The 26,933-nt window shown below is 41.9% G+C and overlaps 1 protein-coding gene across 4 annotated transcripts in view; it reads left to right on the top strand.

The window, feature by feature from the left end:
- Nucleotides 1-26,933, top strand: part of sox6 (SRY-box transcription factor 6) — a 122,956-nt gene that overhangs the window by 32,417 nt on the left and 63,606 nt on the right. For 3 of the 4 annotated variants that reach the window (XM_037248514.1, XM_037248517.1, XM_037248515.1), the window contains 3 exons: nt 5,687-5,927; nt 8,404-8,614; nt 25,668-25,757. In XM_037248514.1, coding sequence (XP_037104409.1) covers nt 5,687-5,927; nt 8,404-8,614; nt 25,668-25,757 — 542 coding nt within the window. The remainder of the gene's footprint in view (nt 1-5,686; nt 5,928-8,403; nt 8,615-25,667; nt 25,758-26,933) is intronic. The other variant, XM_037248516.1, reaches the window with a different exon arrangement.

Genomic DNA, 26,933 nt, shown 5'->3' with positions numbered 1-26,933 from the left:
AGACACAGGCTCCAAAGACGAAAAGGAAGAGAAGCAACACTTTTGGTTCTGAAGAAATATATCTGCAAATGACAATTTGCTGTCTTTTACAAACAAGTCTTCATGACCCACTGATACAGATACAGTAATTCCCTCCTCCATCGCAGGGTTATGTTCCAGACCACCGCTTCATGTTTAATTTATTAAGGCCTTCAAACGCATTTCGAAAATAATAGAAACATATTTAAACACATAATGAGAGAGACGTAAGAGCGACAATTATTGAAAATATTGTACAAGGTTATGCAAATGTTCCAGTTTCTTAAGCAAGACTGTTAAGGACTGGGGCACTGTGCGTTCACGCTCCAGATGTCTGCTCCATTGGCATTTCTACCAATCCCACATACTGTGCCAATGATGACCTCATGGCGGTAAGACTAAAGACCGGGGCCCACATTTCCCCTCCCATACTCTTCTTCTTCCAAACATAACCTATTGTCTTTGAGCATTTGTCTGCTTGAATCACCCAAAAGGCCCACTTTCTGTTTCCTGACTTCTCTCCTATTGGTGTTTCGATGCCCCCTTTACATCTATTGTGCTTCTCTTTGGCAACACGGGATGCTTCTCCTGATTCTTGCCCATCCCCACTTCACCCCTCTGACAACTATAAGAGATGTTATGCTTGATGTGTTGAAGGGCAGCCATTTGCAGCAAACTTTGCAGAGCACAGAAGAAGTTATCTTTATAAATGACAGAGTGGACATGGCTTGAATGGCGCTTTGTTTACGGTGGTACAAAAAGGGGGCCCCGCTCTATATTTCATCTGTCACCGTTGCTTTTCTTTCCCTCAACAATGCTTGATTGTTGCCATGAAAATTTCACGTTCCACGGACAGGAGATTTCTGTATTATTATGCTGCTGCCAAATTCCGATCTCTGTTTTCCTTCTCCTGTTCACAAAGGGCTCATAACTTACTGTCAACTGTGGAAAGCCACAAAGCTCCACTGTTGCTCGGCAAACAGGCTCTTGTTAGTGGACGGCCCGACTCGCTGTGATGTTTGCCTAAGTGCGGTAGAAACACAAGACCCTTTGGGAACACCAGCACCCAGCAGGTTTTGTGAAAAGTTGGGAGGAAGAAAGACAGAGCATAAGAGAGAGGGTAAAGCATCAATAGGTTTTCCTGTCTGCCTTTAGTTTTTTGCCAAACGGTTTAGTTGCTCAGGCCCCACTGTACTAACTTTCTCTAGTTAAATATCGTTCATTGGGTGTATAAGGTGAACTTGTATGTATCCCGAAGAAGTGAGAATTATGCCATCTATCTCCGACAGAGTTTTCTGGGATCAGAAACGGGGCCACGGGCACAGGGGAGGAGGTAGTGGAGGAGAGGGCGTGGAGGGATTTAGTGTGTGAGTGCTCATCGACCCTTCCTGAGGAGTCAGACAGGAACACTTAAGCACTCTCACACCTGCGTGTGCCTTTGCCTCGCGCGGCGCAAGGACACCGACCACACAGCCATGGCATCTGCACAAGTGTTTAAAGTGAGCAACGAGACGCTTCCTCTTGCGGCATATTATTGCAAATAATTTACCCTGCAAAGTAATTATCAATACACGGCTCGATATGTAAAGTGCGCACTTCAGGTGGCTTGCTTAATTTGCTCTGAGCGCCTGTCGTTTGGGTTTTAGCAATGTGCTAACGGTGGCCATGTCTAATAGAGACGGTATCAGGAGAGAGTGTGAAGTGGAGATGAAGTACAGATGTAATTGAGTTGACTTTTTGCAGGGGAAGGTCAAGAATAATGGCGGATCAATTTTACAAAATTAATTTGGACAACCCTCCAGCCACCTCATCGCAGTAGTTGGAGGAGTCTGTATCTTCCCGACCATTTACTTTATTAGAATACCAATAAGTTTAATTACATTGTAAGCTGAGCATCAAGACATTCTAACAGAGTGCACAGAAACTACACAATGTGTGTGTGTGTGTTTTCTTTCTTTTTCTTTTTGTCCGAACTCCCCTGCTGGAATTCCTCAGTGCCTCAAAATGTGAGTGCATCTGCCATTCAGCGAGTGAGTGTGTGCGGTTTACAGCCTTTTATTACGAGTTGATTATGTACCAAGAAGGCTGGCGGCTGCACAGCATGGCACAATCACAATAGAGGGTGATAATTTAATTGTGCTAAACGGTGGATTCCGTGTCAATGCTCCTCCAGCTGGGAGCTGTCAGGTAGTAATATCTCATTATGGCAGGTGAAGAACCCTGAGGAACCCTACCACGACACCTGTTAGAACAGGCGGAACCCCTGAAGGGAAACGAGCAGATGATTTTGCTCATCTCGTGAACACACACACGCACACATCTTTAAATCCCCAAAGTAATCGGTTCACAAACTGTATTCCGAATGTTTATACAATCATGCATTGTATTTTCTTTACATGGTAATTCCAGTAATTAGACATGGAAACAACAGTCCTTAGGGCTGATTAATGGCTTGACAACTCTACTTTACATTATACTAAAACTGATTGATTTATAGACCGACCACCTTGATTAATTAAAAGTCTGCATGAAGCCAAATTTTTTTGTTGATACATTGTTACACTACAAGTTGACTGTGATGCATAACTTCAAGGCACATCTTGTAAGGCATTTATTAGGTACTAGGACGTCAACATTTTGAGATTTTTTGTAGGCGACTACAATGTGATGAAACTCGAGTAAAAGTGGATGAATTGATGGTATCATTTATTTCTTTTTTCCCGGCATAGTACAGCTGTCTTCATTTTTTTTTTCACGTGGACAAGTTTTTTGTAAAAACAGGTGGCCGATTTTGACTGACCGGCAGCGTCAATAGAAGTAGAAAATAGAAACAAATGATTAAAAATACAACTCACCATTTTGCTGAATCTAGTTGTAATTAGTGGGACCCCTGCGTGTTATTTCTTCAAAGAGCCAGCAGGTCTCATCTTGTGTTTCAGAACATCATGTGTTCTAAGACGGAACATCTTAGGCTCCCCAAAAAATTGGCATTTTACTGTTTCACAATTTTTATAATTCCGTAATTCAGCTTTGCTGACATATCTTGCAAGTAGCTGTGCTACCGATCTTTTTTGATAAAATATTTCCACACTGCGACATATAATTTGACATAAAGCGACATAAGTTTTGTTGGTGTAAATTGTGTGTAAAAGTTTCATGATAACTAAAGTTCTTATTAGGACACAATGATTGTCTTCGCATTTTATGGCATATAATTCTGGCTTTGGAAGTTGCTTTCCTCCTCCTTGTCGGGTCTTGTGATCAAAACCAAGGGGTACAAGACGCTAGCAGTGGGGGGGGATGTGTTATATGGAACCTGATAAGTTACTTGTCACCAGTGTCAATAAAAGGTTAATGGTGTGACCAGGCAGAGCCAGCAGAAAAACGGCCCTTTCACCATAAAAGAGCAGAACGCAAAAGCGTGCATAGACGATGCACAACACCCCTCTCTAATACTTTCCAATTAAGCAGAGGTTGTTTTGCTTGACGCTGAAACATTATCACAGAGAACAGTTCATGAGTCAAAGCATTCCAGGCTACATGAGCTTGTAGCCAGGGAACATAAGTCCCTCTCCTTCAATATTGTCAGCTATATATAGTATATAGCGAGCCCTACTGTTTGGGAGCTGCCCCTTCCCCTTGTGGCTGCTTCCCGTCCTCAGAATCACTGGGGCTTTGTCTTCGAGAAAGTGGGCAAGAAGACAGCATTTCATGCCCTTATTGATTAGTTTGGCTTGTTAGCTGTCCATTGTTATGGCGCGATCAAACATGAGGAATGGCAGCCTGTCGAGGATTTATGAACTTCAAGCTCACCATCTTTTTTTTTTTCTGCTTGCCATATAAAGGCATATTTGGAGCTCGTTTTGGGAGAGAAATTGACTGAGGTTAAGTCGCTCCAAAAGTTCCAGAACGTACAAACATTGCTGTTTTGTTTGCATTTGAGGCCAAGCCTGTATAAAGTGTGATTTCTTTTGGAGAAGATGATTCATTTATACATAGTTACACCCACACTGAAAAGAATATGACTTCTTATTTTCTCTTCATAAATTGCTTTTATTGTGTCAGCACCGATCTGCTGCTGAGAAAAGCCTTTAGATCACCTCACTGTATGATCCCCGCACCAGTATGAGAAATAAAATGTCATACTTGCCATTAGATATTTTCAAAGAATTATTTCCCCTTTCGGTGATATGAGCTGGTATTGTATGGGGCCTGTCAGGGGAGGGGGCGGGGCCCAGGCAATTCTCGGCACTCTTTAGCTGCCTGAGCGCAAAGCCTCCTTGCCCTGCTAATAAATTATTAAGTCCTGCTGACAAATACTGTTATGGAGCCCGCCGCAGATCTGTTGCATTCTTTAACAAGATTGCTGTAGACACATGTTACAGGAGGATGGAGTCTCCATCGCTCTCCCTCCGTCTCCTTGTCTTGCTCACGCCTCAGCAGTTTGACTGATGGCTGGAGACTCAAGTAAAAGTGCCTGAGAGACTGAATATTTTAGTGGTAAAATAATGCCACTTGATTTAGTGTGTAATACAAAAGCAGTGCTTTGTTTCACTCTCACACTCCATTGAGGACAAGGCGTTTGTTGCACTCCAGGCTCGGGCTTTTTGGGTGCATTAATAAGAAATCAGTCAGTATACGAAACTCGAACGTCCCCCGGCGGACATACTCGCACACGTCTTCCCCTTCGAACTACCATTTCTCAGACCTCGATTACATTTGTGATGTGCATTCTGAGCTTTGCTCGCATTTGGGGAGTTTCAATTAACATACTAGCAAGAAAACTATTGAACGGGTTATTAAAATTGAAGGCCGGGTCCCGCTACACAAAGGAGGCAACACATGCAGGCACAGAATGTCAGGTTTTCAGTCAGCTACCTGACTTATAGGACGTGTTTGTTCAGCTGCTGAGACACATGACATGAACTTAGGCCACCTTTGTTTTCGCCCACTCCATGTTCAGGCCGATCTATCACAGTGAAGCAGTGTGTGTTTGTGAATGTGCAACACTCAAGTGAATATTTTTCAGCCACCTCGACTGCCCATCGGAATTATACTTTAAAACGTTCACGAGATATTAGTTCCAATTACTTTAGTTTGGTGTCTTTTATCAAAATCATACAAGGTAATTATATCATGAAGATTAGTGTAGGTCAAACTTGCCTAATTATGTTAAAAAACAAGCAGTTGCGTCTATTTCTGATCCCTCCCCAAATTGCTAAATTGGATAAGAGCAACATTAACATAGCTTTATAAAAATCTAAATACAATGAATTTGAAAAAAAATTGTAAATGGATGAATGGCTAAATTATTTGTGAGGTTTTCCTTTTTTTTTTCTCCTGGCTGATAGCCTTACTGTCTGGCTGACCCACTGCCTGAGTATCTTGGGGTTTGGCCCAGGCCCCAAGCAGGCACAGTTCCAGGCTGAGATCAAGCCATCCACCTGCATTAAACAAAAGATTAGGGACCCCACAACCTGCTCCAGACCCCTCATGCAGTCAGGTTGAACGTTGTAGCACCGGTGCACGTTTTCGTTTCGTTTCAAACGCCAACAAAAGCAACGTCCGATCAATTTCCTTAAAACCGGGAGGAAACATCACCGTATTTGTGCTTCACTCGTTGTTTATTCAGTCAACATTAATAAAGTGTCATTTGCTCACTCAACAGCAGAGTCATGTCTACCAAGCAAGCCACGTCTCCTTTTGCCTCTGTGGTTGATGGAGATGATGCCATGAGCCAGGATCACTTGTCTTGGGAAAAAGAGGAGACCGCTGATGCCCACTGCACACCGCAGCTGCCGCTGCACAATCTGCTCCATGGAAAAGCCCATCCCGATGAAATTCAGCCGCTAAGCAGCGTACCTTCAGAGAGTGACTGGGACAGCTTGGTGTCTGCCCAACAACGCATGGTGAGACACAATACAAAACAAAGACACGACTTGAAAGAAAATAAGCCAGTGTGGTGTTTTCTTCTGAGAATAATTTGCATTCATGGAAAAAAATCTGGGGAATCCTACCATTTGCTACCAGTCTAAAACAAGTTAGTCTTTAATAATCCTTTGCCTTTCATTTATCTATTTGGGTGAATTGCAGATACCTGCAAAGAGGTAAAGCCCTCGATACACGGTCTTTAGAGTACTCAGACTTTCTTTCTATTCCTTACATTACATCCGCTATAGTATTGGGCATGTCCAGACCATGAAGGGCCCTAAAAGAAGGCTTTGATTAATTTCTAAATATTGTCTTCTTCAAAGTTTTAGCTCATGGTGGAACCAAGAGAGAAATGATGATTCTTTAGACTTCCGTTTTAGACCATAGTGCACACTACTGTATTACTATGCTCCCCTTGGTGTTGCAGATCCGGTCTCAGTAGGCCCTCATTGTCCCTTGCTTGCACAAAGAAGCCGATATTCTATCCATAGCTCCAGCCCCTCAGAGTCATGAAACCTCTGAGGTCTTCATATAAGCAGCTCTGGCAAAGACTAAAGCATCATCTATTCTCAGAGTAAACAGAGGAACGTTTCCCTAAACATTAGCCACGACACAAATCCCAACTGCATCATGGCCAAAAGACTTGGCCTTTTCTGCTTCCCTTGAGCTTGCATTCTTGCTTCTATAAAAGAAGCATGTCTTGTCCTTGGTGTTGTTCGCCGCCTTGTTGCTTCAAAGCTAAATTGGCAGCCACTTTCCAGATGCTGTACGTTCTAAGTGCATAGCTACTTTGATGTTAGCGGAATGAAGGGCAGCCTGAGCACTTGTGAGCTAGATGCACACAAGAGGCAGGTGGTTGTCTTTGACAGATGGCAGAACAGTAAAGACACCCAGAGGGCCTCTGAACTAGCTCCGCAGTTGGTCGACCCTCAACACCACAGGATTGCAGCACAACAGATTTCTTATGCACACACATATGTACATCCAGGCACATGAACAGGTTCAGTACATGAATATTTCTGAGTGACATGTTGTACGGTAGTGAACAACTTCCATTCCAAAAGAAACTAAGGTTTATGTAGTGAGACAAGACGATATAGCTTTGTATTCCACTGGCTGTTGCTAAGGCAATGAGAAAAACAGGATTGGGTTATAAAGATCTGAACATTATAACTGTTTGGTTGCTATCAAAGGTTGACTGTTTCTTGAAAACAACCGAAGATGAATTGCTGTAAGGCGAGGGTGAGAAGAGTGAAGGTTATGCGAGAGAAACGTATCAAAAGGCGGCGTGGCGTGATACAGAGGAGAAAATAGAAAGAGAGGAATGAGAGTGTGTTGATTACCTGACTCCACTGCTGTGCCATGCGTCTGTGTAGGCTGTGCCCTGAACCCGTGCCAGCTGATTAACCCAGCACTCCTCCACTAGCTTCAAGCACTCTCCACTGTCTCTGCCACGCCGCATAATCATCCAACACAAGGTTGGGAGGTGCACAGCAGGTCGGTCAGTCGTGCCACCCTGGAGCTTGGTACCAGACCACCCGACACACCGCTGCAACTCTGCCTAGGGCGCTACATGCCGCGCAGGGATGAGGAATTGGCCCTGTCCAATCGTCTTTCTTTTCTCCCCATCAAATCCAGATCCAGAAATTGGATCTGTTCTATGATTAAACCTCACATTGTCTGTTGGATATCGAAACGTTTCCTCTCCTAACTGTGAGGGCAAATGTTTAAATCACACCTAACTGTTCCCCTGTTAAAGGCAGAGGCTCCTTGCTGCTTAGCGACCTTCTGCTCCACAAACCATAATTAACACCACCTTCTGTCAGATGTAGCGCTCAGCCGTGGCCCGTGTGCCGACTATAATCTCACATCTGCAGCGTATCGCTCTCTCTCGCTCTCACTTCCTCTCTCCCGTTCAAGCTACATCCCATTCTTCCGTCTCCCTTCATGTGCGCTCGTGCACAGGGAGCACTCAGCCAGACGGCTGGAGACAAGACCCTAAGTTAAATACTAAACCATGCACAGGTGGGACTGAAAAAACAACAACAGCTTGAGACAGGACACAGATTTACGATGTCTCCAGACACTCAGCTGAGAATCGGTCGGCACTAGAAAATGAACAAATTATACAGCAGTCACCTGAACACAAATGCACACTCAAGAGCAATTTGACGAATTACAGTTGGGATGTTTCTCTGTCTGCTCTCGGCAGCTGAAGTCAAAGCGCATTATGAATATACCCTATGCAAGCGTACCTAATCATTTCATCTCGATTTTCCACATCAAATCCTATTTAGCAGTGCAGGGACTTCTATTGAAGGCACAATGCGCTGCTATATGTAATCACGACAGCAACCATTTCACAAGTCCTCTGCAGTACTCAAGTTGTGTCAGAAAGCTCAAAGGAAGAACCACTCATCTCTTGTCATTGTGGCCCCTTTGTTTGCCGTACAGGAATCTGACAGCAATAAAGTATGTTCGCTGTACTCCTTCCGCAACAATTCCACTTCCCCGCACAAGCCTGAGGAGGGGGCGCGGGAGCGAGGCGACCTGCTGAGCGCATCAGCGTTTGGAACTCCGGAGCGCCGCAAAGGAAGCCTGGCAGACGTGGTGGACACACTCAAGCAGAAGAAGCTGGAGGAGATGACAAAGACAGAGCAAGACGGTAGGGATCCCCGCTCCGTTTGTACTTTTGGAGGAAGAAAAACGCTTCCTAGGATTGCAGTTTCCAATGTGGCTTTCCGTCATATCTGACTTTCCTCTTTAGCTCCTTTTCAGCAATACTACTTTTTACTTGTCAAATTGGCTACAAACACACTTGTTACACAAACTACTTCATCTCAATGGCATTGCCAATGCAAAACCAGGAGATAACACTATGAGGTCTTCTGTATGTCCTATCTGAAAGACGTCTCCCCGTGTTGGCGTCTCCCTCCCACAGCCTGCAGTCTATAAAGAGTACAGTGGTGAAAGAAACAAATATTTGAACAAGCTGCAGAAACACATCCCCCTTCTTAATTAGGGCTGTAGTAATGTAACTACATCCAATCAAATGTTGAACCCCCTTGGGAATGCATGTGTCTCATTTAGTGTCTGGGGAGCTCTTAGCTTAAGCACTTCATCAGATGAATAAATTAGACCTCTCTTAGCCGCAAAATAATTTTCTCTTCGTCTGTTAAGTGTTCGTTAGGTGGTCTTTTTATTACACCCGGCCGGACATGTGGGACTTATTGTTTCAGAAGAAATCAGTGTGCATACAGGGTTTTTTTTTTACTGTACATGAATCACTCTGAATTAATTCTTGGAGAGGTCCCATTTCGCTGAGAAAACCGCATTTTTCTACAACGCTTCAGAGCTTCGGTTATGTTTCATACCGTACGTGTCTTGTCAAGTTGATTTTCACTCTGAGATCTCTGTGGTAATGCCGGGCCTTATGCTAATGAACCCCAGCTGCTAAAGCCTGGTTGGTGCAGTAAATTTAAATGGTCAAGTGCATCTTGTACTCCAGGGCCGTATGTCATTGCAGGGAGGAGAGGCTGCGGTGGAGTGCCATACAGCTGTTTTAATCTCCTGTTAATAATAGAGACTTGGTCTGCCTCATGCACTGTGTCTCGCTGCCACCAAAATAAAGTCCCTTGTCAGAGGAAATTAGTTTCTATGAAGGAGAAATGGCAGATGATAGGATAGGCCACAAAGTTCAGAATACTGTTCCCATGCTGCATGAACTGAGAGACACTCAGTTTTGGAGAGCACTTGAGGAAGCTTCAGTGGTGATGATCAGTGATTACTGTAAAAAGGAGGGAGAAGGACTCTCGAGGCAAAAGAAAATAGAAACTTCCCGAAACCTAGTGAAATCCAATCACTACTTCTTTGTTTTTGGAAAGAGATACGGCTGAAGTCTGAAAAGGGCAGGATGGAGAGAACACAAGAAGGTTAGAGAAGCCATTTGTTGTCTTAATGACACCGCTAATGTGCCGCAAGCAACAGATGAGCTAAATATACCGCTTATCTAAGCATGACAACTGTTGTGTCCAATTCGGCCGCTTTGGTGTCTGCGATCGGGATCACCGAGGTCCTCGGAGACTGTTTGCCATCTGCTACTATTCTTCTTGGGCTTCCTTTGCCTGGTCAGAACACTTCATTGTCCTCACGGAGTTGGGATTAGTGGTGACCTTGAGAATTTTGCATCAGAACATTCTTAATGTCTTGTCAGTGTTATTTCTTTTATAATGATGTAATGCTGCTGAGCCTCACAATTACTTCTAATCACTGAACTGGATACATTCAAAACAATAGCCACAGTGCTTAGTATTGGACATATTATTGCTTGGGCATTCCTTTATCTTTGAATTTGTAGCCTGCCCTTTTACCCCCTGTATCCTTCTACCCTTCTTTTCCATGGCAGGTCCTTAAAGTGCTTTAAGTGCTTGTGACTGTGCTAATGAATGAAAATGTCCTCCAAGCAGCGTGGACCGCATTTAGCTGAATGGTCACCTTTGCTGTAAAAGCCCTATTAGGCGCACTTGCCAGCAGGGCTAAGGATCGTACGGCATGTTTACTTACTAGCTATTGTAAATGCATTATTTATGGATAAGTCTCCAGACAGCACTCGTCAAGAAATAAACATGTAGGATGGGGTTGTGGCGGAGAAAAATAACTAACATAGTTAAAAACAAAAATGAAAAAAATCAAGGAGACCGTATGCAAGAAGAACACTTTTATAATAATGTACTAATGTAAGTCTGAATCAATACTCTGCAAGTCAACACAGAAATACTTTGTGTGGACAATCATGGTTGTTTCAATGATACGGACAGGAAATTATTTTGTCTGACTCGGTTCTACTTGTTCAATCATCTGTAGTTCTAACAGCACTAAAATTGATGACTTTCTCTTTGGTTATCCTATTGTTGCACAATATATAAAGAGGAGTCTTGTCTTGAATCCACAAATGGAAGTAGTTTCAACCAACCTTTTTGAAATCACTGACCAATTTTGCCATTTAAATCTTTGACTCCATTTCCAAGAAACTATTGTATAAATGGGGAGGATAACATGGTTTGAGGTCAAGCAACCTGTCAGCATGTGTGCTCATTAGACACTGCAGTTAGTTGGCAGTGTGGACTTTTTCATTTACAACTTTAGTTCACAAAATACTACAAAAATAGCATATTTTACACCAGTGACAAATTATTAACAGCCAGCCAAACAGTAAATGTGATTGCAAGCTTCTGAAAAAATAGTACTTTAAAGTGGACATCAATTGTAACCAGTTTTGGGCAAGATACTTGGGAATTGTTGTTATTCTACTGTATCTTTTTCCTATTTACTAGCGAAATTTAATGTTAAATGTTAAAAGCCCCAATTCGTAATTTGTAATTATACAACTGCACTACAAATGAACTCTTAATTCTGAAAGCTTTAATTAATGCAATGCCAATGCTTTAGACTAATGCAATTACATCCTTTTGTCATCCTTCTCAATTAGAGTAGGATTTTTTAAAATGATCAAAAATGTTTTTTTTAATAGACGTCACTAATTACTTTTTTGGGAGATAAAATCTATTATTCTGTTAACCAATAAAAATATTTCAGAGCAACATTTTAGTTACTGCTGTCTTCTCATTTCTACACATTACTGTTCAAATTTCCTTCGCCCTCACACATACACGCACACACATGCAAAGTTAGATTGCTGCACGTTGCTATTTGGTGCAAGGTTAACTGGTTAACTGTTTACTGACTGGGTTGTGATAGCATAGACACACCTCTTTACACACCTCTTTACCCTTCTCTGCTATTGTTTTCCACTCCACGGCATTATCGGACAATCAAAAGTTACAGATATTATTTCCAATACATTGTTAAAGCATGTCAAAAGGAAGAGATGCATTTAAGGTTGCTAGGGGTAATATACCTTCTGTAGACGCAAGAGTACGATTTGATCACAAACGTAGCCCCGTGATTGTAAAACTATATTTGACGTTAAAAAAAGTGACAGTCACTGTATTGAGAATTGTACTTACTGTAAACTACTACTGCCCAACACTGATTGGTTAGCTCCAATAGATGCGCTAATATGTGTGCTGAACATTGGACACACCTTTGCCTTGATCCCACACTCTGCTATTTGTAAATGTAATCCCCCTGGTGAGGTTGTGTATTATTCACTGTATAATGACTGTGCACTAGGCTGAGCGATCATCATTGTGCGGTCATTACGCTCTATTACGACAAGCATGTAATGAGATTCTGGGCTGTGGGAAAGCTTGGGAAGAGAATAGTTTGGGCGCTGATTAGCGCTGATCAACTCTCGACTCTGTTGTAACACTTTCTCCATCAGTGTCGTGACCCCTGCTGAGTCCACGCGCAGCTACAGAGGAAATTGACTGCAGGTGCAACATAACACCAGCAGCTTTATTTCGGGGTAATTTGATTAATTTGGAATGATTAGGAATTAAATGAATTAAAAATGAAGGCTTAATATTTGAAAAATATAGCCGTAAAATGCAGTGTGTATTAGATATGATAAAATGCTCATTCCCTTGGCCCAGACAGACTGGTGCACTTTCTGCCCTCCTCTCCTTCTTCCCTCCCTCCATCCCTCCCTCCCTTCTACCCTCTCATCTCATCCCAGCTGCCGTGTCATCTGCTTCTGCTTTATCCCACCTAATTAATAGGAATCTTTGTTATAATGATCTGAGCATGAGCCTCTGACTCCATGCATATGCAATGAGGGTTCGAGAATCCAGTTGCCTTGGTTGCAGAATTTGAGGCCTTCTTCAGCCACGTAGCTGTTTGTGTTTCCTCTGGGTGCAGCATCCCACTGCTTAGGCCGGGACCTTCCTGGCAGGACTCATGTGCACCCTGGCCAAATACCAGTCAAGCATTTTCCCATCCCCTTTAATAATATGCTTCTCATTTTATTTCATTCGGGTCTTTCAGACACGGATCTCGATGCAAGTAATCTGTTTGATTAAATACTTATTACAGGTTTATATCTGCTACAGAAAGTTTTTTTCTTCTTCTTTTTCTGCATATGTATGTGTGTGTGTGTGTGTGTGTTCTGTCTTGGCCCGCGGCACGGTGCGCCAGCCCAGCGGAGCAGCGCTCTGGTCTGTCACTTTTGTTTGAATAGGTAATGCAGATCTGTTCAGGCTGAAGAGACATGAGCTGGAATCGCTTGTTAGGACATATGATCAAAAGCCGCTCTCTGCTCTCTGCCAATCAACCCTCTTGTCACCCTGTGAAGCAGACGTTAAATAGATTTTTCGGCCGTACGGTGTGGGCAGTCTGCCAATTTGACATTTGAACTTGGAAAAAAAAAAGCCCAGTAGCTAGCCTTTTACTCTCCCCCTATCTAATCATCCTTCTTCAAAAGTTTTGCACCTCTACAGTAATGGTAAATAGCACTCTGTAAAAATGTAATTTATCAAAAAAAATTCACAACAAAATGTAAAGAGGGCATGACAGATATTAATTCTTTTTAGGCAGATACAGATTTGTGGCAGAAAAACACCAATCTACCTTTTGTTTTTGTGACGGCTCTGGAAAAGCTCGTAAGTGGTGTCCTTCATATCTCAAAGCACATCCGCAGGTATTTTGTTTATTTTCAACGTCTTTATGTCAACCTCACTGAATGTAACCAATTTTTCATCTGCCTCCCAGCCTCACTCTCTTGTGACAAAGTTGCTCCTGTGCCAGGCAGAGATCAGAGCCCAGGGCTAAACGGAGGGTGTATGGGCTAAACAGAGTGCCTGGTCCCCCCACTGAATTATGTATTTACTATCTGTTCCAAAGCAGATCCCTCACACAACACACACAGACGCAGTCCCCGTAGGTTTCGCTTTACACAAGCGAAGATATAGATTTTGTTGTCCCTTCCTGCCGCTGTCTTCATCATTCACATGACAAAACAAGCAGCTGCTTCTTCAATGTGCCATTCTTTGCATTCAAGATCACCTTCCCCAGTTCTCATATTCCGATTAGTCAACAGTAGCAACTGCCGGGGAGCATTCCAGGGGCCATCTTCCCGGGTTTCAGCTGTTCAGTGTATCCCCCCATTGCACTCGCGCGGCACAAAACTCCCATTGTGATCCTGGCCATTCTGGCTGCACAGGAACCCCTTGATAGGAGGAAACGGGTGTTTCTTCGAGACAAATCACAGCCAGAGTTACACAGAGGCTTGTTTGTCCTCACACACACATACACACCCGCATACACGTGCACGAACGCACATGCGCGAACGAGTTCTAGGTATACCTCGTCAACTGCTTATCAAGTTGAGTTAATTATATCACGGCTCAGCGAGTGGGGGCCTTGTGTTTTGTTTCGCAGAGAAAAATAGCAGCAGTATCACTTTGACTGTTTTATTTGACACGGCAGCATTTGGAGAGGTGCAACGATTGTGAAATGCTGACACATAAGAAGGCAGAGGCCATTAATGCTGCTATATTTGTCAGGACGCTGTGAAACCTCTCTCTCCATTGAATAAATAATAGCCGGCTTTAGCCAGCAAAACGGGGCATGACAGGGATGAGAAACAATCAGAGTTCAAAATATTTGCGGCGGGGACATTTTGGGAGAACAGTGCTTTTGTGTATACCGTATGCTGTGCCAGCTCAGTGTCGCCGCCCTAGCTGTGGCATTTGGCTCTCCAACATTGTGCACATGCACACAGCCCCACAAAGGAGCCGGTGTCATCTGACCAAGGATCAAAATAGTTGACATGTAACCCACACCCTTGGCACACACAACCTCTGAGGCTCGCTAATGATTTCAGAGCACATCGCCGGCTTGTTCTGTAAGTCGCAGGTACGTCAGCCATGCGGCGCGCAGATCCGCCTTGACACGAGCAAACATGACAACGAGTGTACTTGCGGCCTATTAACATATTTGCATTGTTTTCCTCCTCTCCGCAATCACGCGTGTCAAACACGATGAACAAAGAGACGCTTTAATCTGCTGGGATGAAACAAGTGTTTCCACCCACGCGCTGCTTTTCTTTTCCCTTCTCCCTGTTCAATAACATTCCAAGTGGCAGGAGATGGGATGAGCGTGTCAGACCCAATGAATAGAAATGTGTTTTATTGCACTGCAAAGCCTGAGTGGCAATGAGTCTAATTTCCTGACAAATGTCATCTCCCGTTGGATGTACATTATAATTTTTGTCTGCTAGACTTTGAAACCATGTAAAAAGTTGAAGGGATTTTGCCGACAGGGCACTTTTCTTAATATTCCCAATTTATCATCATACATACAACTATAGGAAAATAGTTTGATAGTTTTATCTAGGGGGGATGTTTGGTTGCCTTTTGCTTGTTTCAACGCTCGAAATAAAATCAAAGTTCAGGCCTCTTTTCCAATCCAAATCTGATAAATCATATACCAAACAACTCAAATTCTCATGCAACTTTCTCTTTCCATGTGATTAGTTCTCTTGGACTAAAACTCCTTTATGTAAAAAAAAAAAGAAAGTAACAGGAGTGTGTTTTTAACAATGATTTTTCATTTATATAAAAAATAGCAACACAATAAGAGTGCATAAAAACCCAGTGACACAAGGAGTGTGAGGATATTTTTTCTTTAAAAGAAAATAAACCTAATGTATAGTTTAGGGTAAGGACTAACACATACATATCTGAAAAATAAAAGAAAACTTGATTTGGAAATTACTCAAACTTCATAACATCTAATTTCAGGAAGCAGCAAAAAGCAGCAAAAAGCAGCAAATGCTATTTTTCCAGTGTTCCACATCTAATTTGAATCTTTTAAATTGTATTTATTAGAAATGTAAAAAGATCAATGTGCAGGATTCTGCTTAATAATAAAATATTTATTTTATTGTGCATTTATTCTACATTTTATTTCCTGGTGATGCCAGATGCCATCGATACAGTAGAATGGATGCTCCCTAAAATAGAAAAATTCATTTTGGAGAACCTTTTGACAATTTTCCTGATCGAGCTCAGTCAGCCGAGAGAAATAAAACGGTCTGTCTGTCTTCGAGAGTCGGCATGGCTCAGTCATTCTGCCGAAAGGAAGCGGGCCAATTAAAGAGGAAAATGTAGCTTCTTATTGTGGATGAAGCCACTTGAACAATAGCACATAGAGAGAGAAAGAGCGGGCAAGTGAATATTGAATCGTTAATGTTACTTGATATTCTATTTCCCCCCCTAAATGGAGAGAAAATCCGGTGTGGAAACTACCGTATATTCATTTTTATATCACTTTGCAGACAGCTGTAATGCTCACATGTGGTGTTTAAAATGTTGCTTGTATTATGACACACAAGTTTTGGTGCATGCACCGCTAGAAAAATATTGACCTTTGGTTTTAAGGTAAACAGAAATTGTCCATCCTGAATTCTGGTGTCTCTGTAAACAAACTAAGTTTGAGATTTAATAATGATCTTTTAACTACTTTTTAAAAGTGAAACTGAACTGTGCTAGAAATTGAATATGCTCTTGCCTTGACTCGAGTTAGTTTTTTAAAGTGAAACTCGTGATGTATTGTGAGAATGTTTCCACCCACACAGACTTTTCCAGTATTACAAGTGGCAGTCACTGGCTCCATGTTGTAATGTAATTTGTTAGTTTCTCTAATGCCTCATGTTATGGCTCAATCTCACACGCAATGAACTAAAGTTTTGGGGTCCATACAAGACACTTGGCTTCACGGCAAATTATAATGTATTCATGTGGATCCTATTAGTCTCTTTTTGTCCTTGTAGAGTCAGGCAGCCATTAATTAACTAAATCAGACTGAACGGCCATGATCACAGCGCTTGACGCGTTCCCTCGCACATCTGTCAACATAGATGAATAAATAGGAATGTTTTACAAGCATTGATTAGTTGGCGAGTGTATATTTGACAGTTGAATTGCAGGGCACTTCTCCCCCCCAAAAAAAAGTAATTACATTTTTGTACCAAATTATATGAATTTATTACAGTGTCTGAACCCAAATGATTACCAACATCAAATAGAAATTATAAATTTAAATCAAGACCATGTTATGTTCATCTTAGAAAGTGATGATGATCAGCACCGTAATGTTGAACACTATCAAGTAACCACACACACACACACACACACGCGCGCGCGCGCGCAATTACACTGTATCAGGTTAGAAAAAATCAAATTCATCCAATTTTGTACTTTAGAGATTTTTTTTAAACATGCTTTATTTGATTATTATTAATACACTTATATTGAATTGACTTTTAATTCAAAACAAATGTATTGTTTTTTTCCCAATGTGTGTGTGTGTTTGTTTGTTGACTTGGGCCTGACTCATCTGAAGATTCAGTTATTTAATGAAATTATATTGGCTGATTAAGTCCAAAAATATAAAATGAATGAAATAATTTATTTTATGGTTCCTTAATGCTTACATATGAATAAAATCTGAATAAATATGAATTATAGGCAAAGCATTTGACTGCTTTACAATACTCTATCCTCTTGTATTTGTTTAACTTTACAACAGAGAAAAATCGGCAAAAATCCGGCAAATATTTTAGAATTTTTTGGAGGAGTGCAAGCGGAATGTTTGAATGTGATTATCTTTGTCTTATGTTGGATCATGTTAATGTGTAGAAAAAAAAGAAACCAAAAAGAAGGAATTTAATTAACTCGGCTAGGCCAATTAATCAGTTGATCATGCTCATGCGCACCGCATCCGAATAGAGAAGTGAATGGAAGAAAAGTTGATTTGGCTCTCCCAGCATTTAATGGGCTGAGTTCTTAAAAGTGACCTTGTGGGGTGGAGAGCGGAGCCGCACAGCAGCTCCTTCCAGCTGCACACATGGCATCCATCGGGGGCACAATCACGCACAGTCCCAACACCTCAGGCTCGGACATATGTTGAGTTTTATTTCATTCTTCTGACATTAATCCTATTCACCAGCTGTTCTGCCAGCTGCCACTCTCCGGCTTAAGGGGAGATTGCAGTTTTGGGGGCTCAGAGTATTGGTTTATCTTGGCTCCTTGTAGCCTCCTTGCAAAGTTTTGACTGCATCTTTTTTTTCGTGCCCTCTTGCAACGTTTGTGTTCCTAGAATTGAAAACTTCCCTTCAGTCTTTTTTTATGGATTTGTTTACATGTGTCCAGTGGGCTTAATGCTGATGTAGCTTTGAAACAGTGCCCTTTTTATGATATATGCTCTGTGCCCCCTACAAAAAAGAGAACTACAATATTTTTTACGGTGTAGTAGTGTAGATACTGTTAGGGAAATTCAGACATTTGTTTCAACAGGAAGATAATTGCTGAAAACATCTGCAGAGACCACAAGTGTGTAAGAACTTCAAGAACTAACTGCTTTAGAATGCCCTGTTGTCAGTATCGAGTCATACATGCACGTCACACAGAAAAAAAGGCAGAACAGCATTAAGGGGAATTTTTATGTTAACAGTCCATTGTGACTGCCAGCCTGTGGACGGGGCTTTCATGCTGCCGTGTTGTCAACTGTGAGCTCACGCACATCACGGGGCGAAGGCAAAAGAGCTAGGATTTTATTTTTTTAAAGTCTGATAGGCGGTGTGTGAACAAGGGCTTCACGCTAGCATTGTAACATTAGAGTTTGTCGTTAAAATGTAGACGAGCTGGCATGCCCACAACGTTCGAGAAAAGAAAGAACAAATTGATTTTTCACAATTTTGAAGCTTTATTTCATTTTTTTCCACTGAAATTTGGCAGGCTTGCTAATAATATTCTGAGGTACATCAAATTTAGAAGACATTTATTTTGACTTCACACCACAGGCACTTTGAGAGAAACATGAGACAATGTACCAATGCTCAGAATGCAGCTCATACATCTCTTGCCGTCAAACTGCATTTCTGGCCATGGCCTCAGCCCCCATAGTTATGATTATTGACTTATTGGGTCTGCCATAAGTCACATTTATGTGCATTGTCTGGAAGCATACTCAAGTGTTCTCAATGTCATTTCTGCTGAGGTACGAGTAGGCGGGCTGCGAGCAAGGGCCGCAATGAATTGATCATTGCTCACTGCTCACTTTAATAATTCAAGCCTGATTGCCAGCGAGTGCCGCAGTAAAATGGATCGGGAGAAGTCACATGCTGCTCGGCTCAGGAGGTGAAGCCTCCTGGGTATGCTTAATTCATATGTGCTTGATAGACACATGTATGTAGAGGGGTGAGGGTGCTGCGTCTGTGTATACGGCCTCTCCAAATGGCCAGGTCACCACCACGGGATTAACACCTTGCTCACACGAAAGCACGGCAGAAGGGGGAGGTTACCGAGGAGGAAAAGAGCTAAGTGAGCAGCTTCAATTACTGAGGAAAACATGTTCTTTCTATTGTTTGGCAATTAGCAGACTCAATTCAAATACATTTAGGAAGTGGGTGATGATGAAGTTGGTGCAGACTTTTCATTTAAATTGTCTTGTAGTAGCACTGCTAATGTCAACTGCGGAGGATGTAGTGGAAGAGAAGTGGTGAGTGGCGCGAGTGTTTTTATCACAAAGATTATTTAAGTCGAAGTGTCGAATAATGTTCTTATTAATTACAGTAAAAAAGTTAAGATGTTCGATCATTGTAATTCTCAAGGATTTTAAGTATTTACTCTTCCAATAAATAAGAGACTTTTCTCCAATTCACACTTTTCAGTTAATGATGGAGAGTAATATTTAAAGTTTTTGCAGAACACAAATGACTGCGATTACTTTGAACCCGAAATGACGAAATACGCCCGTGTGCCAAAGTCTTTCAGGGCGTGAACAGTAACATTGAAGAAAAACATTACCAAGGAATGAGTTATGATTTACTATTTAGAAAGTAAACTGAAAAAAAGTGAGCTAATTGTTGATAAACAGAGGCACCCATCTAATAAAGACAGGAAGAAAGCGTATGAGAACCTGAGATGAGGCACATCCCGTTAGACGAGGCCCTCTATTCATAGCAAGTGTTTACGTGATCCAACAAGATGTTCAGAAGGTGGCGAACATTCAATGTTCACCGAGCGGAATAATGATTAGGTCTCAGTTAAGGTGCAGGTGCTCCACAATAGTCTGCCATGTCTGAAGGAGGTGGACCTTTTTACTTATGCATGCCAGAACAAGTAATTACATCTTTGGAAGCTCAAATTATTTAACTGCTCCAAAAAGTCTTCTCGAAACGGTAGAGGTTATTAAAACGAGGAAAGGTAATTGCCTGAAAATGAGCGACAACGCACTGTTGTGCTGCGAATGTTTTTTTTCTTTCCCTCTTTAGCATTTGCATTGTGCGGCATCACCCGGGTGTGTAACCTATTGCGTTCCGATTGCTCCGCTTGCAATTAGTGCCCTTTTTGTCTTCGCTTCAATAACGCCATGATTATGGAGAGTTCAGGAGTATTTGTGGCACTAACAGCTGTTGTCTCAGGGACTACCGGCTGAATGACAAAAACATGTTTTCTCTCTGCATTTCCCTTCCCTGCCTGCCTCTTGTGATTAGTATGTTTTATTTGCTGTGATGATGGGGGTCTTGTTTTTAGGGTGTCTGTGATTAAGATATTCAAAGGACTCCACAGAGTGTGTCACTCAATTGCCCCCCCCCCCCATCAATTTCGACTTTTGATTTGTTTCCCATGCAATGGAGAGGGGATGGCAAATTACTGTAAATGTCAGCCTGTTATTGTCTGACTGCCATTCACAGACGTGTGAGCCAGGGTTCAATCTGTCAGTAAGGTTAAATGCACACACAGAGAGAAGAGAAGATGCCATGGGCAAATTTTGCACATGCACATTATATAATTCACAGAATTTACTTACACATGAAAATGTCAATAAAATACACTGTATGTTTGAAAAAAGATTCACAAGATTATATTGATAGACATTCCTTAATGTAATACTTCCTCCTGAAGACCCCCATTAATCTTTTCTCATCTTTTAACAGCTGATTTACTGTGAACATGTGCGGGACATAATCTCTGCCATTCATCCTGCTCTGTCTTCCTAAATCCTTCTCTCTTTTCACATCCTGACTGAAAAAGCTTTTCATAGTGTTTTATGACTGGAAAGATAAAAGAAATATGTATTCTGATAAAGAGAAGCAAATGGAATTGATCAATGCTTTTGTAAAACTGCAAGGGGGAAGAAAGGAGCAGAAGTAAGCAATCAACAATCACATCCCTATTATCACCTTATTGTTGCAACCTACAGTGGATATAAAAGTCTACACACCCGTGTTCAAATGCCGGGTTTTTGTTACTGCCCGAAATCTCTCTCTCTCTCTTTCTCTCTCTCTCTCTCTCTCTCTCTCTCTCTCTCTCTCTCTCTCTCTCTCTCTCTCTCTCTCTCTCTCTCTCTCTCTCTCTCTCTCTCTCTCTCCCCCTCTCTCTCTCGCCTAATCATTAAACTTTTCAGACTTAATAGTGAGCTTCTAAAAAGCAAGAGGAAACTTTTGCAACTGCAAGTCTTGGTGCAAAAGATGACAAAATGTTAGTCAAACTGACTTTCCTCTTCCTTTTTGTGAACTGGTCAAAGTAAAGAGCCCAGAGAAAAAAAAAAGCTTTTAAATATTTTTTTTCACTCGCTGCCATTTCTTCCATCTATGTTTATTCATAAAAAGAGAACACTCATTCCTCTCCCCCTATTCTGACTTTCAACTTTTTGTGCTTGTGGTCATTCTTTGGTGACAAATTAGATGCAGTGCCTCTTTGTATAATTTTCCATCCCTTCACAAATTTAGCAACGCAGAATATAGCTCAAACACAGTGTCCATGCTGTTTTTTTTTCTTTCATGTAACTGAAGTCAGCTGCCCTCTACACTGGAAAAAAATGGCGGGTTTAATTTATACAATAGAATACAATATTATATACAATATTGTACACATTTTTAATATATTTTTATATACATATAGTGCTTTCACAACAGGTGTAGCTGTAACAAATTCAAATTTAATTGTGGTAGGATAAAATTAAATCATTTGAACACAGATAAATGTTTTAATAGTTGTATAGTGTACATAAAAAGGCATCTGGATTATTTCACACAATCATTTGATGAAATAAAATTGAATAGATTCAACACACCATTTTTTTTCAATGTAGTATATGAGAAGAGACGCCGCTTAGCAGAAATACAGGGGTACAAATCCTTTGGAATATCCCCCACAGACTTTTATCCTTGACTTGTGGCTAATTTCTTTCTCGATAGTCCTCTCTTCACTGCCAATGGCTTTGTACCTTAGCAAACACTCAAATGCGAATATCATCTTTCTCCCAGGAGAACAGCGCACACGTCTCGGAATGCGGTGGTAGTCAGTTGAAACAATTTTATCGCTGACAACACACTGTAATCAAACACCATTTGGTGGCGTGTTGTAACAAACCATTTTGTCAGACCGTTTTCAAAATGGGTGTTGTGTTGCGTCAAAACACGGAGTCACAACACTCTTAGTGATTTGTTGATTTTAGTACGGACTGGACGTCTTCACAAGTGAAATCATGATTTTACATTTACATAACGACACAATTTGATTTGTTCTTTTATTGTTTTGCCACATTTAGTGAGAGACGTTTCTCAAATAACTTATGGACAATAAAAGCCTGTAAAAAAAATAGCAGAGCAATGTGTCAGACATGCTAAAATCAAGTACATTCAATGAAAAAAAAAAGTTAATAAAGTAAAGGAAATACAGACTTATTTGTGTACTGCGATGTGTGCAAATGTTTGACGACTTATCCCAAGACATTTCATTATTCAGCTACATTTCCTTGAAGATTTTTTTAATAGTGCTAATGACCCAGATAAATGAGCAAAAGAGTGCAGACAAAAGATCATATCAAGTATCAGGGTAAATAAAATATTTATTTTCACAAGAACTAAAGAACCTTCATGGAAAATGACAAATGTGCTGAACAAATGCAACTGTTGGGCTGTTTATTGTCAACTCTTTTTTCTAGCTGTATGTAAAAACTTGTTATAAGGAGTATGGACTTTTGTATCTACTCATCTTTGGGGTGTTAGGTGTCATCCACATCAATAATATCACAATATGTCTACAGGAAGATGATAGTTGTGGCAGAAGATAAACATTGCATTTGGCCGACGACTCTTCACATTCGGAGCGCCACTTGGAAACTGAAAAAGTCTCAGGAAAAAAAAAAAGAAGGTTAGGGACATTTTTCCAGCAGTACAGCACTAGCCCCAGAGGAGACAATGCGACCCAGACAGGCTTAGCAGTCCCAAAAGCGTACCCCCCCTCTCAATGGGAGCACGTCTTGGACACACACTCCTGTAGTTTTGTATGTTGCTATCTGCGCTCGCTGCAGAGCGGAGGAGGTCCGTGCCAGGCGAGGGTCCGCAGGGAGCGCTGGAATCGCTGGGTCTGGAGGAAGTTGGTCCAGGTCCAGTGGGGTGATGTGGGCTTGGTAACAAGCCAAGCTGTCTCGCGCAGCGATGCTGGGAAAATGTAAATAAGCGCCTGATAAGGGCTATTGTTTTCATTCCATTCTCATCCCAGCTGAATGGCCTGCTCCCGAGCTACAGAGCATTTTATCTGGAGAAGGGGAGGAAAAGCAACGGGAGGGATGGGGTGTGAGAGAGTAAGGAGCCCCCATAAGAAAATAAAAATAAACACATAAGACTCTTTGCCACAATTATGATGTCCTTGCAAAGAAGCAAACCTCTCTACTTAAAAATATACACAACCATTTTGTTAGTGAATTGCTTGGCAATCCAATGGTGTTTGGACTATCAGAAATAATTCATAATGATTAAAATAAGATTCAGTGTCAAGGTAATAATAATTATACCAATACCAAGCGCCAGCATTTATAATTGATCCAGATAAAACAGAAAATGAAATGGCATTCTTTTCATTAATTGAAATTCTTGTGTTCGAAAAATGCGTGTTTCGTCACGCACACCTGGTTTAAAAATGTGCGTCTCCATTCGTTTGGCTAGGTGTTTTGTTGACAGCGTCTCAATGCTGAAAGGTTATTTTATTGACTAATCCAGGGCCCATTATTCAGTTCTTCCAGGTGGAAGGCAGGGAGGACAGCAGCGCATTCCAGCTGTAGCCTCTCCTGTCGGAACACTTGGCAGGTCGGGTCTGGAGAAGCGAGGGAGTGGCTGTTCTCCTGGGAGGGAGGTGGAAGGGAGGGGAAGGACTGGAGTAGAATGGAAGCTGGCACCGCATTATCTCCACCAGTTGGCGCATTCCTTAATGATCAAGCGCTGGAGCGGCATCTGCCAGGAAAGTGAACGTGTGCAAAGGGGGGAAAAACAAGAACATATCCGTGCCTCCTGACATACGTCCACTGTGTTTGTTTTACCTCCCTCTGCCACCCCCTTTTAAAATAAGCCCGTTTCCATGCTTCCGAGGTGCAATGTCATGCACTGATGTTTCTCTGACGACAATGACTTGAGAGGCTTTTGTTTTGGGGTGAGGCCCAGGGAGGAAGATCTGAGCTCCCTTTTATAAGCTGTGATCTTTGTGCCACACAGGAAGTTAAAATATGCACAAACACATGTAGCCTTTTCACTCTTTCCCGTGTCGGGTCAAGGGAACACACTGTGAGCTGGGAATTGGAAAGTCAATAAAGCAGAAATAATGTTATAATGACCCTGATCTGAAGACGTCCTGTCGACCCCATCACATTGGAGGAAGTGGACAATCAAACAAAATGGCCACTCCGCTTGATCTCTGAGAAAGTCCTCCTTAAACAAGGCAACAACAACCAGTGAACCCCCTGTTACTCCCCAGTCCCTCTGAAGTTAGACTGTTGCCAAGGGTAGCAAACACTGTTTACTGGGTTAGAGATGGAAACCGAAAAATAAAAGGACAAAATGTGTGATAAAAGGAAACAATTATTCGGTGCAGTGCGGTCAACACTACTTTTGAATATGATTGAGACCAAAGATAATGAAAGTCATAGGATGAGTCTTACTTTCATATTTAACAGCCTGTTAGTAGATTTTTTTAAAATTCCATATTTTAACAAATAGAGGACTAATTTGAGAGGCACAGGGCATTGAATCGATCTCAACTGAACTGTTCTGGTTGACTTAGAAGCATTATTGCATGAGCTAATGAAGCCTGCTTGAATGAGAGGTGAAAAAGTCCAAGACAACCACTTGTGGTCAATTCAATAACCTTTGAATAAAAGGATCGAGATGAATGAGATTATTCACAGGCAGTACTAATTTGGGACTTCTATGAAAAACCTTCATCCATCCATCAGTCCATCCTTGAGTGAGTTTGCTTCAATTTGCCATTTCTTTATTGGGCATCACTATAGGGGTTTGCCTCCAAGTGATACTTTGGACACTTTGGAATTGCATAAGAATCATTTGAATAAACTCTTCAGATGTGTTGATACAACTGAAGACATTAAGCCTGAAGGTGGAGGATGGCATCTGTTGCTGGCGTTTGATGGGAACAAGCTGACCTCTAAGCAATACTGGGATGGCCAAGGTCTGGGTCAGCCAGGGCTGTGTGTTCTTTATCAGTGTCTCCAGCGACATCATGGCAGATTGCTGCCATTCCTCCTCTGATTCATTGTCTGCTGGACAAATGTTAATTGTTTTCATTATTGGCAGCCATGTGCAAGCACGGACCTCCTTAGTCTCAGTCCTTGCCTTCCAATTGATGGGTGCGTTTATGCTGGCCATACAAAGTCTGCCTCACACCTTCTTCACCTCCTTTCTCACTTGCTCCTTACATCAATGGAGGTGTGTAATTTTCTTACTTTCTTTTTTATAGACTCATCCTGCATGGAGAAACTACTTTCTAAAGACTGGAAGGAAAAGATGGAGAGGCTCAACACAAGCGATCTTCTCGCTGATGTCAAAGGTAACATTCAGTATGCTGGTCGCATTAAGAACAGCAAACTTTCAGCACAGATGCCACAACAGCTTCGTCATTCCTATCAGTTTCTGCGTAATCTCAGAAATAAGCTTTTACTTTTACAGAAGACAAAGGCCTTTGGCTGCACTCTTCATTGAGATCCCATTTATCTTTTGTTGGAATGTCCAACTCTCTCCAAGCGCTGACTCTTTAATTCAATTTACACCCATTCTTAATTTTGGAACAACATATAGTGTCGTCGTCCCCTTCTACAGCCGTAGCACATGCAGAGCGTAACCGTTGAACCTGGCATGCGCTTGATGTAAACAGAGCAAGAGAAATGCCACCAAAAGGGAGAGAAGCACAATCGTCTCCTCAGCGAGTCTGCACCGGAGTGGAATGCCTCCGCTCTGACAGCAAACACCCCGTGCTGCGCAGAGTACAGCAAAGCACAAATCAGTACTCCCCGAAAAAAGGTTGTTTATGATAGGGTGAAGGTGGGCCGCGGATGGGCAGGGCTGCTTCTTAGTTCTTAGCACCGACTGTTACTGAGTACTCTGGAGTGTTTATACAGCACAGGAAAGCACAATACCAGCTGGCTGATAACACCGGGCTGTCACCGGGTCTTCATTGCCTCCTTCGTCATTCCTTTCTGTACAACAAAAACAAAATCATCATCACGCCGGTACTATTCCAGGTTTTTGTAATTTAAATATCGATTTTCCCAAAGGCTGCCAAGTGTACCTGAATGAAGGAATTCTCTAAAAAGCCAACAAAACGATGTAGGTTGATCGTGCCTGCTCTTGCTTGCTGTGCTGTATAAGGTATGCCAGAAAGTACCAGGACTAGTGTCACAAGAGCTTCAGTGCAAACTATGAATGGCAACTTTTCCTCTTGAATGTGATCCTCCTGGAGTCTAGCACACTTTCTCAGGTTTTTCTGCCATGGCCTTATGCACTCCTAAAAGGATTCTTTTGGGATTGTCCACAGCTCCATTAGCATAATGTCGTCCTTGTCTACAAAACAGATCTTCTTTATGACTCAGCTAGGTAAGAAGACGGAAAAATAATCACACGGAGATGAGTAGTGAGGTTGGGACAATGTTCTTCTCGGCCAGGAAGTGTCAGATACTCATCACTTTGTCACAGAGAAGCAGCCACAAGTTGTCACAACTCCGAAGGA

This window comes from Syngnathus acus, chromosome 3 (genome assembly GCF_901709675.1).
Source record: "Syngnathus acus chromosome 3, fSynAcu1.2, whole genome shotgun sequence".
In the NCBI taxonomy this organism is placed as follows: Eukaryota; Metazoa; Chordata; class Actinopteri; order Syngnathiformes; family Syngnathidae; genus Syngnathus; species Syngnathus acus.
The sequence above is the reverse complement of the archived record's forward strand: the minus strand, read 5'-3'. Positions and strand labels throughout refer to the sequence as shown.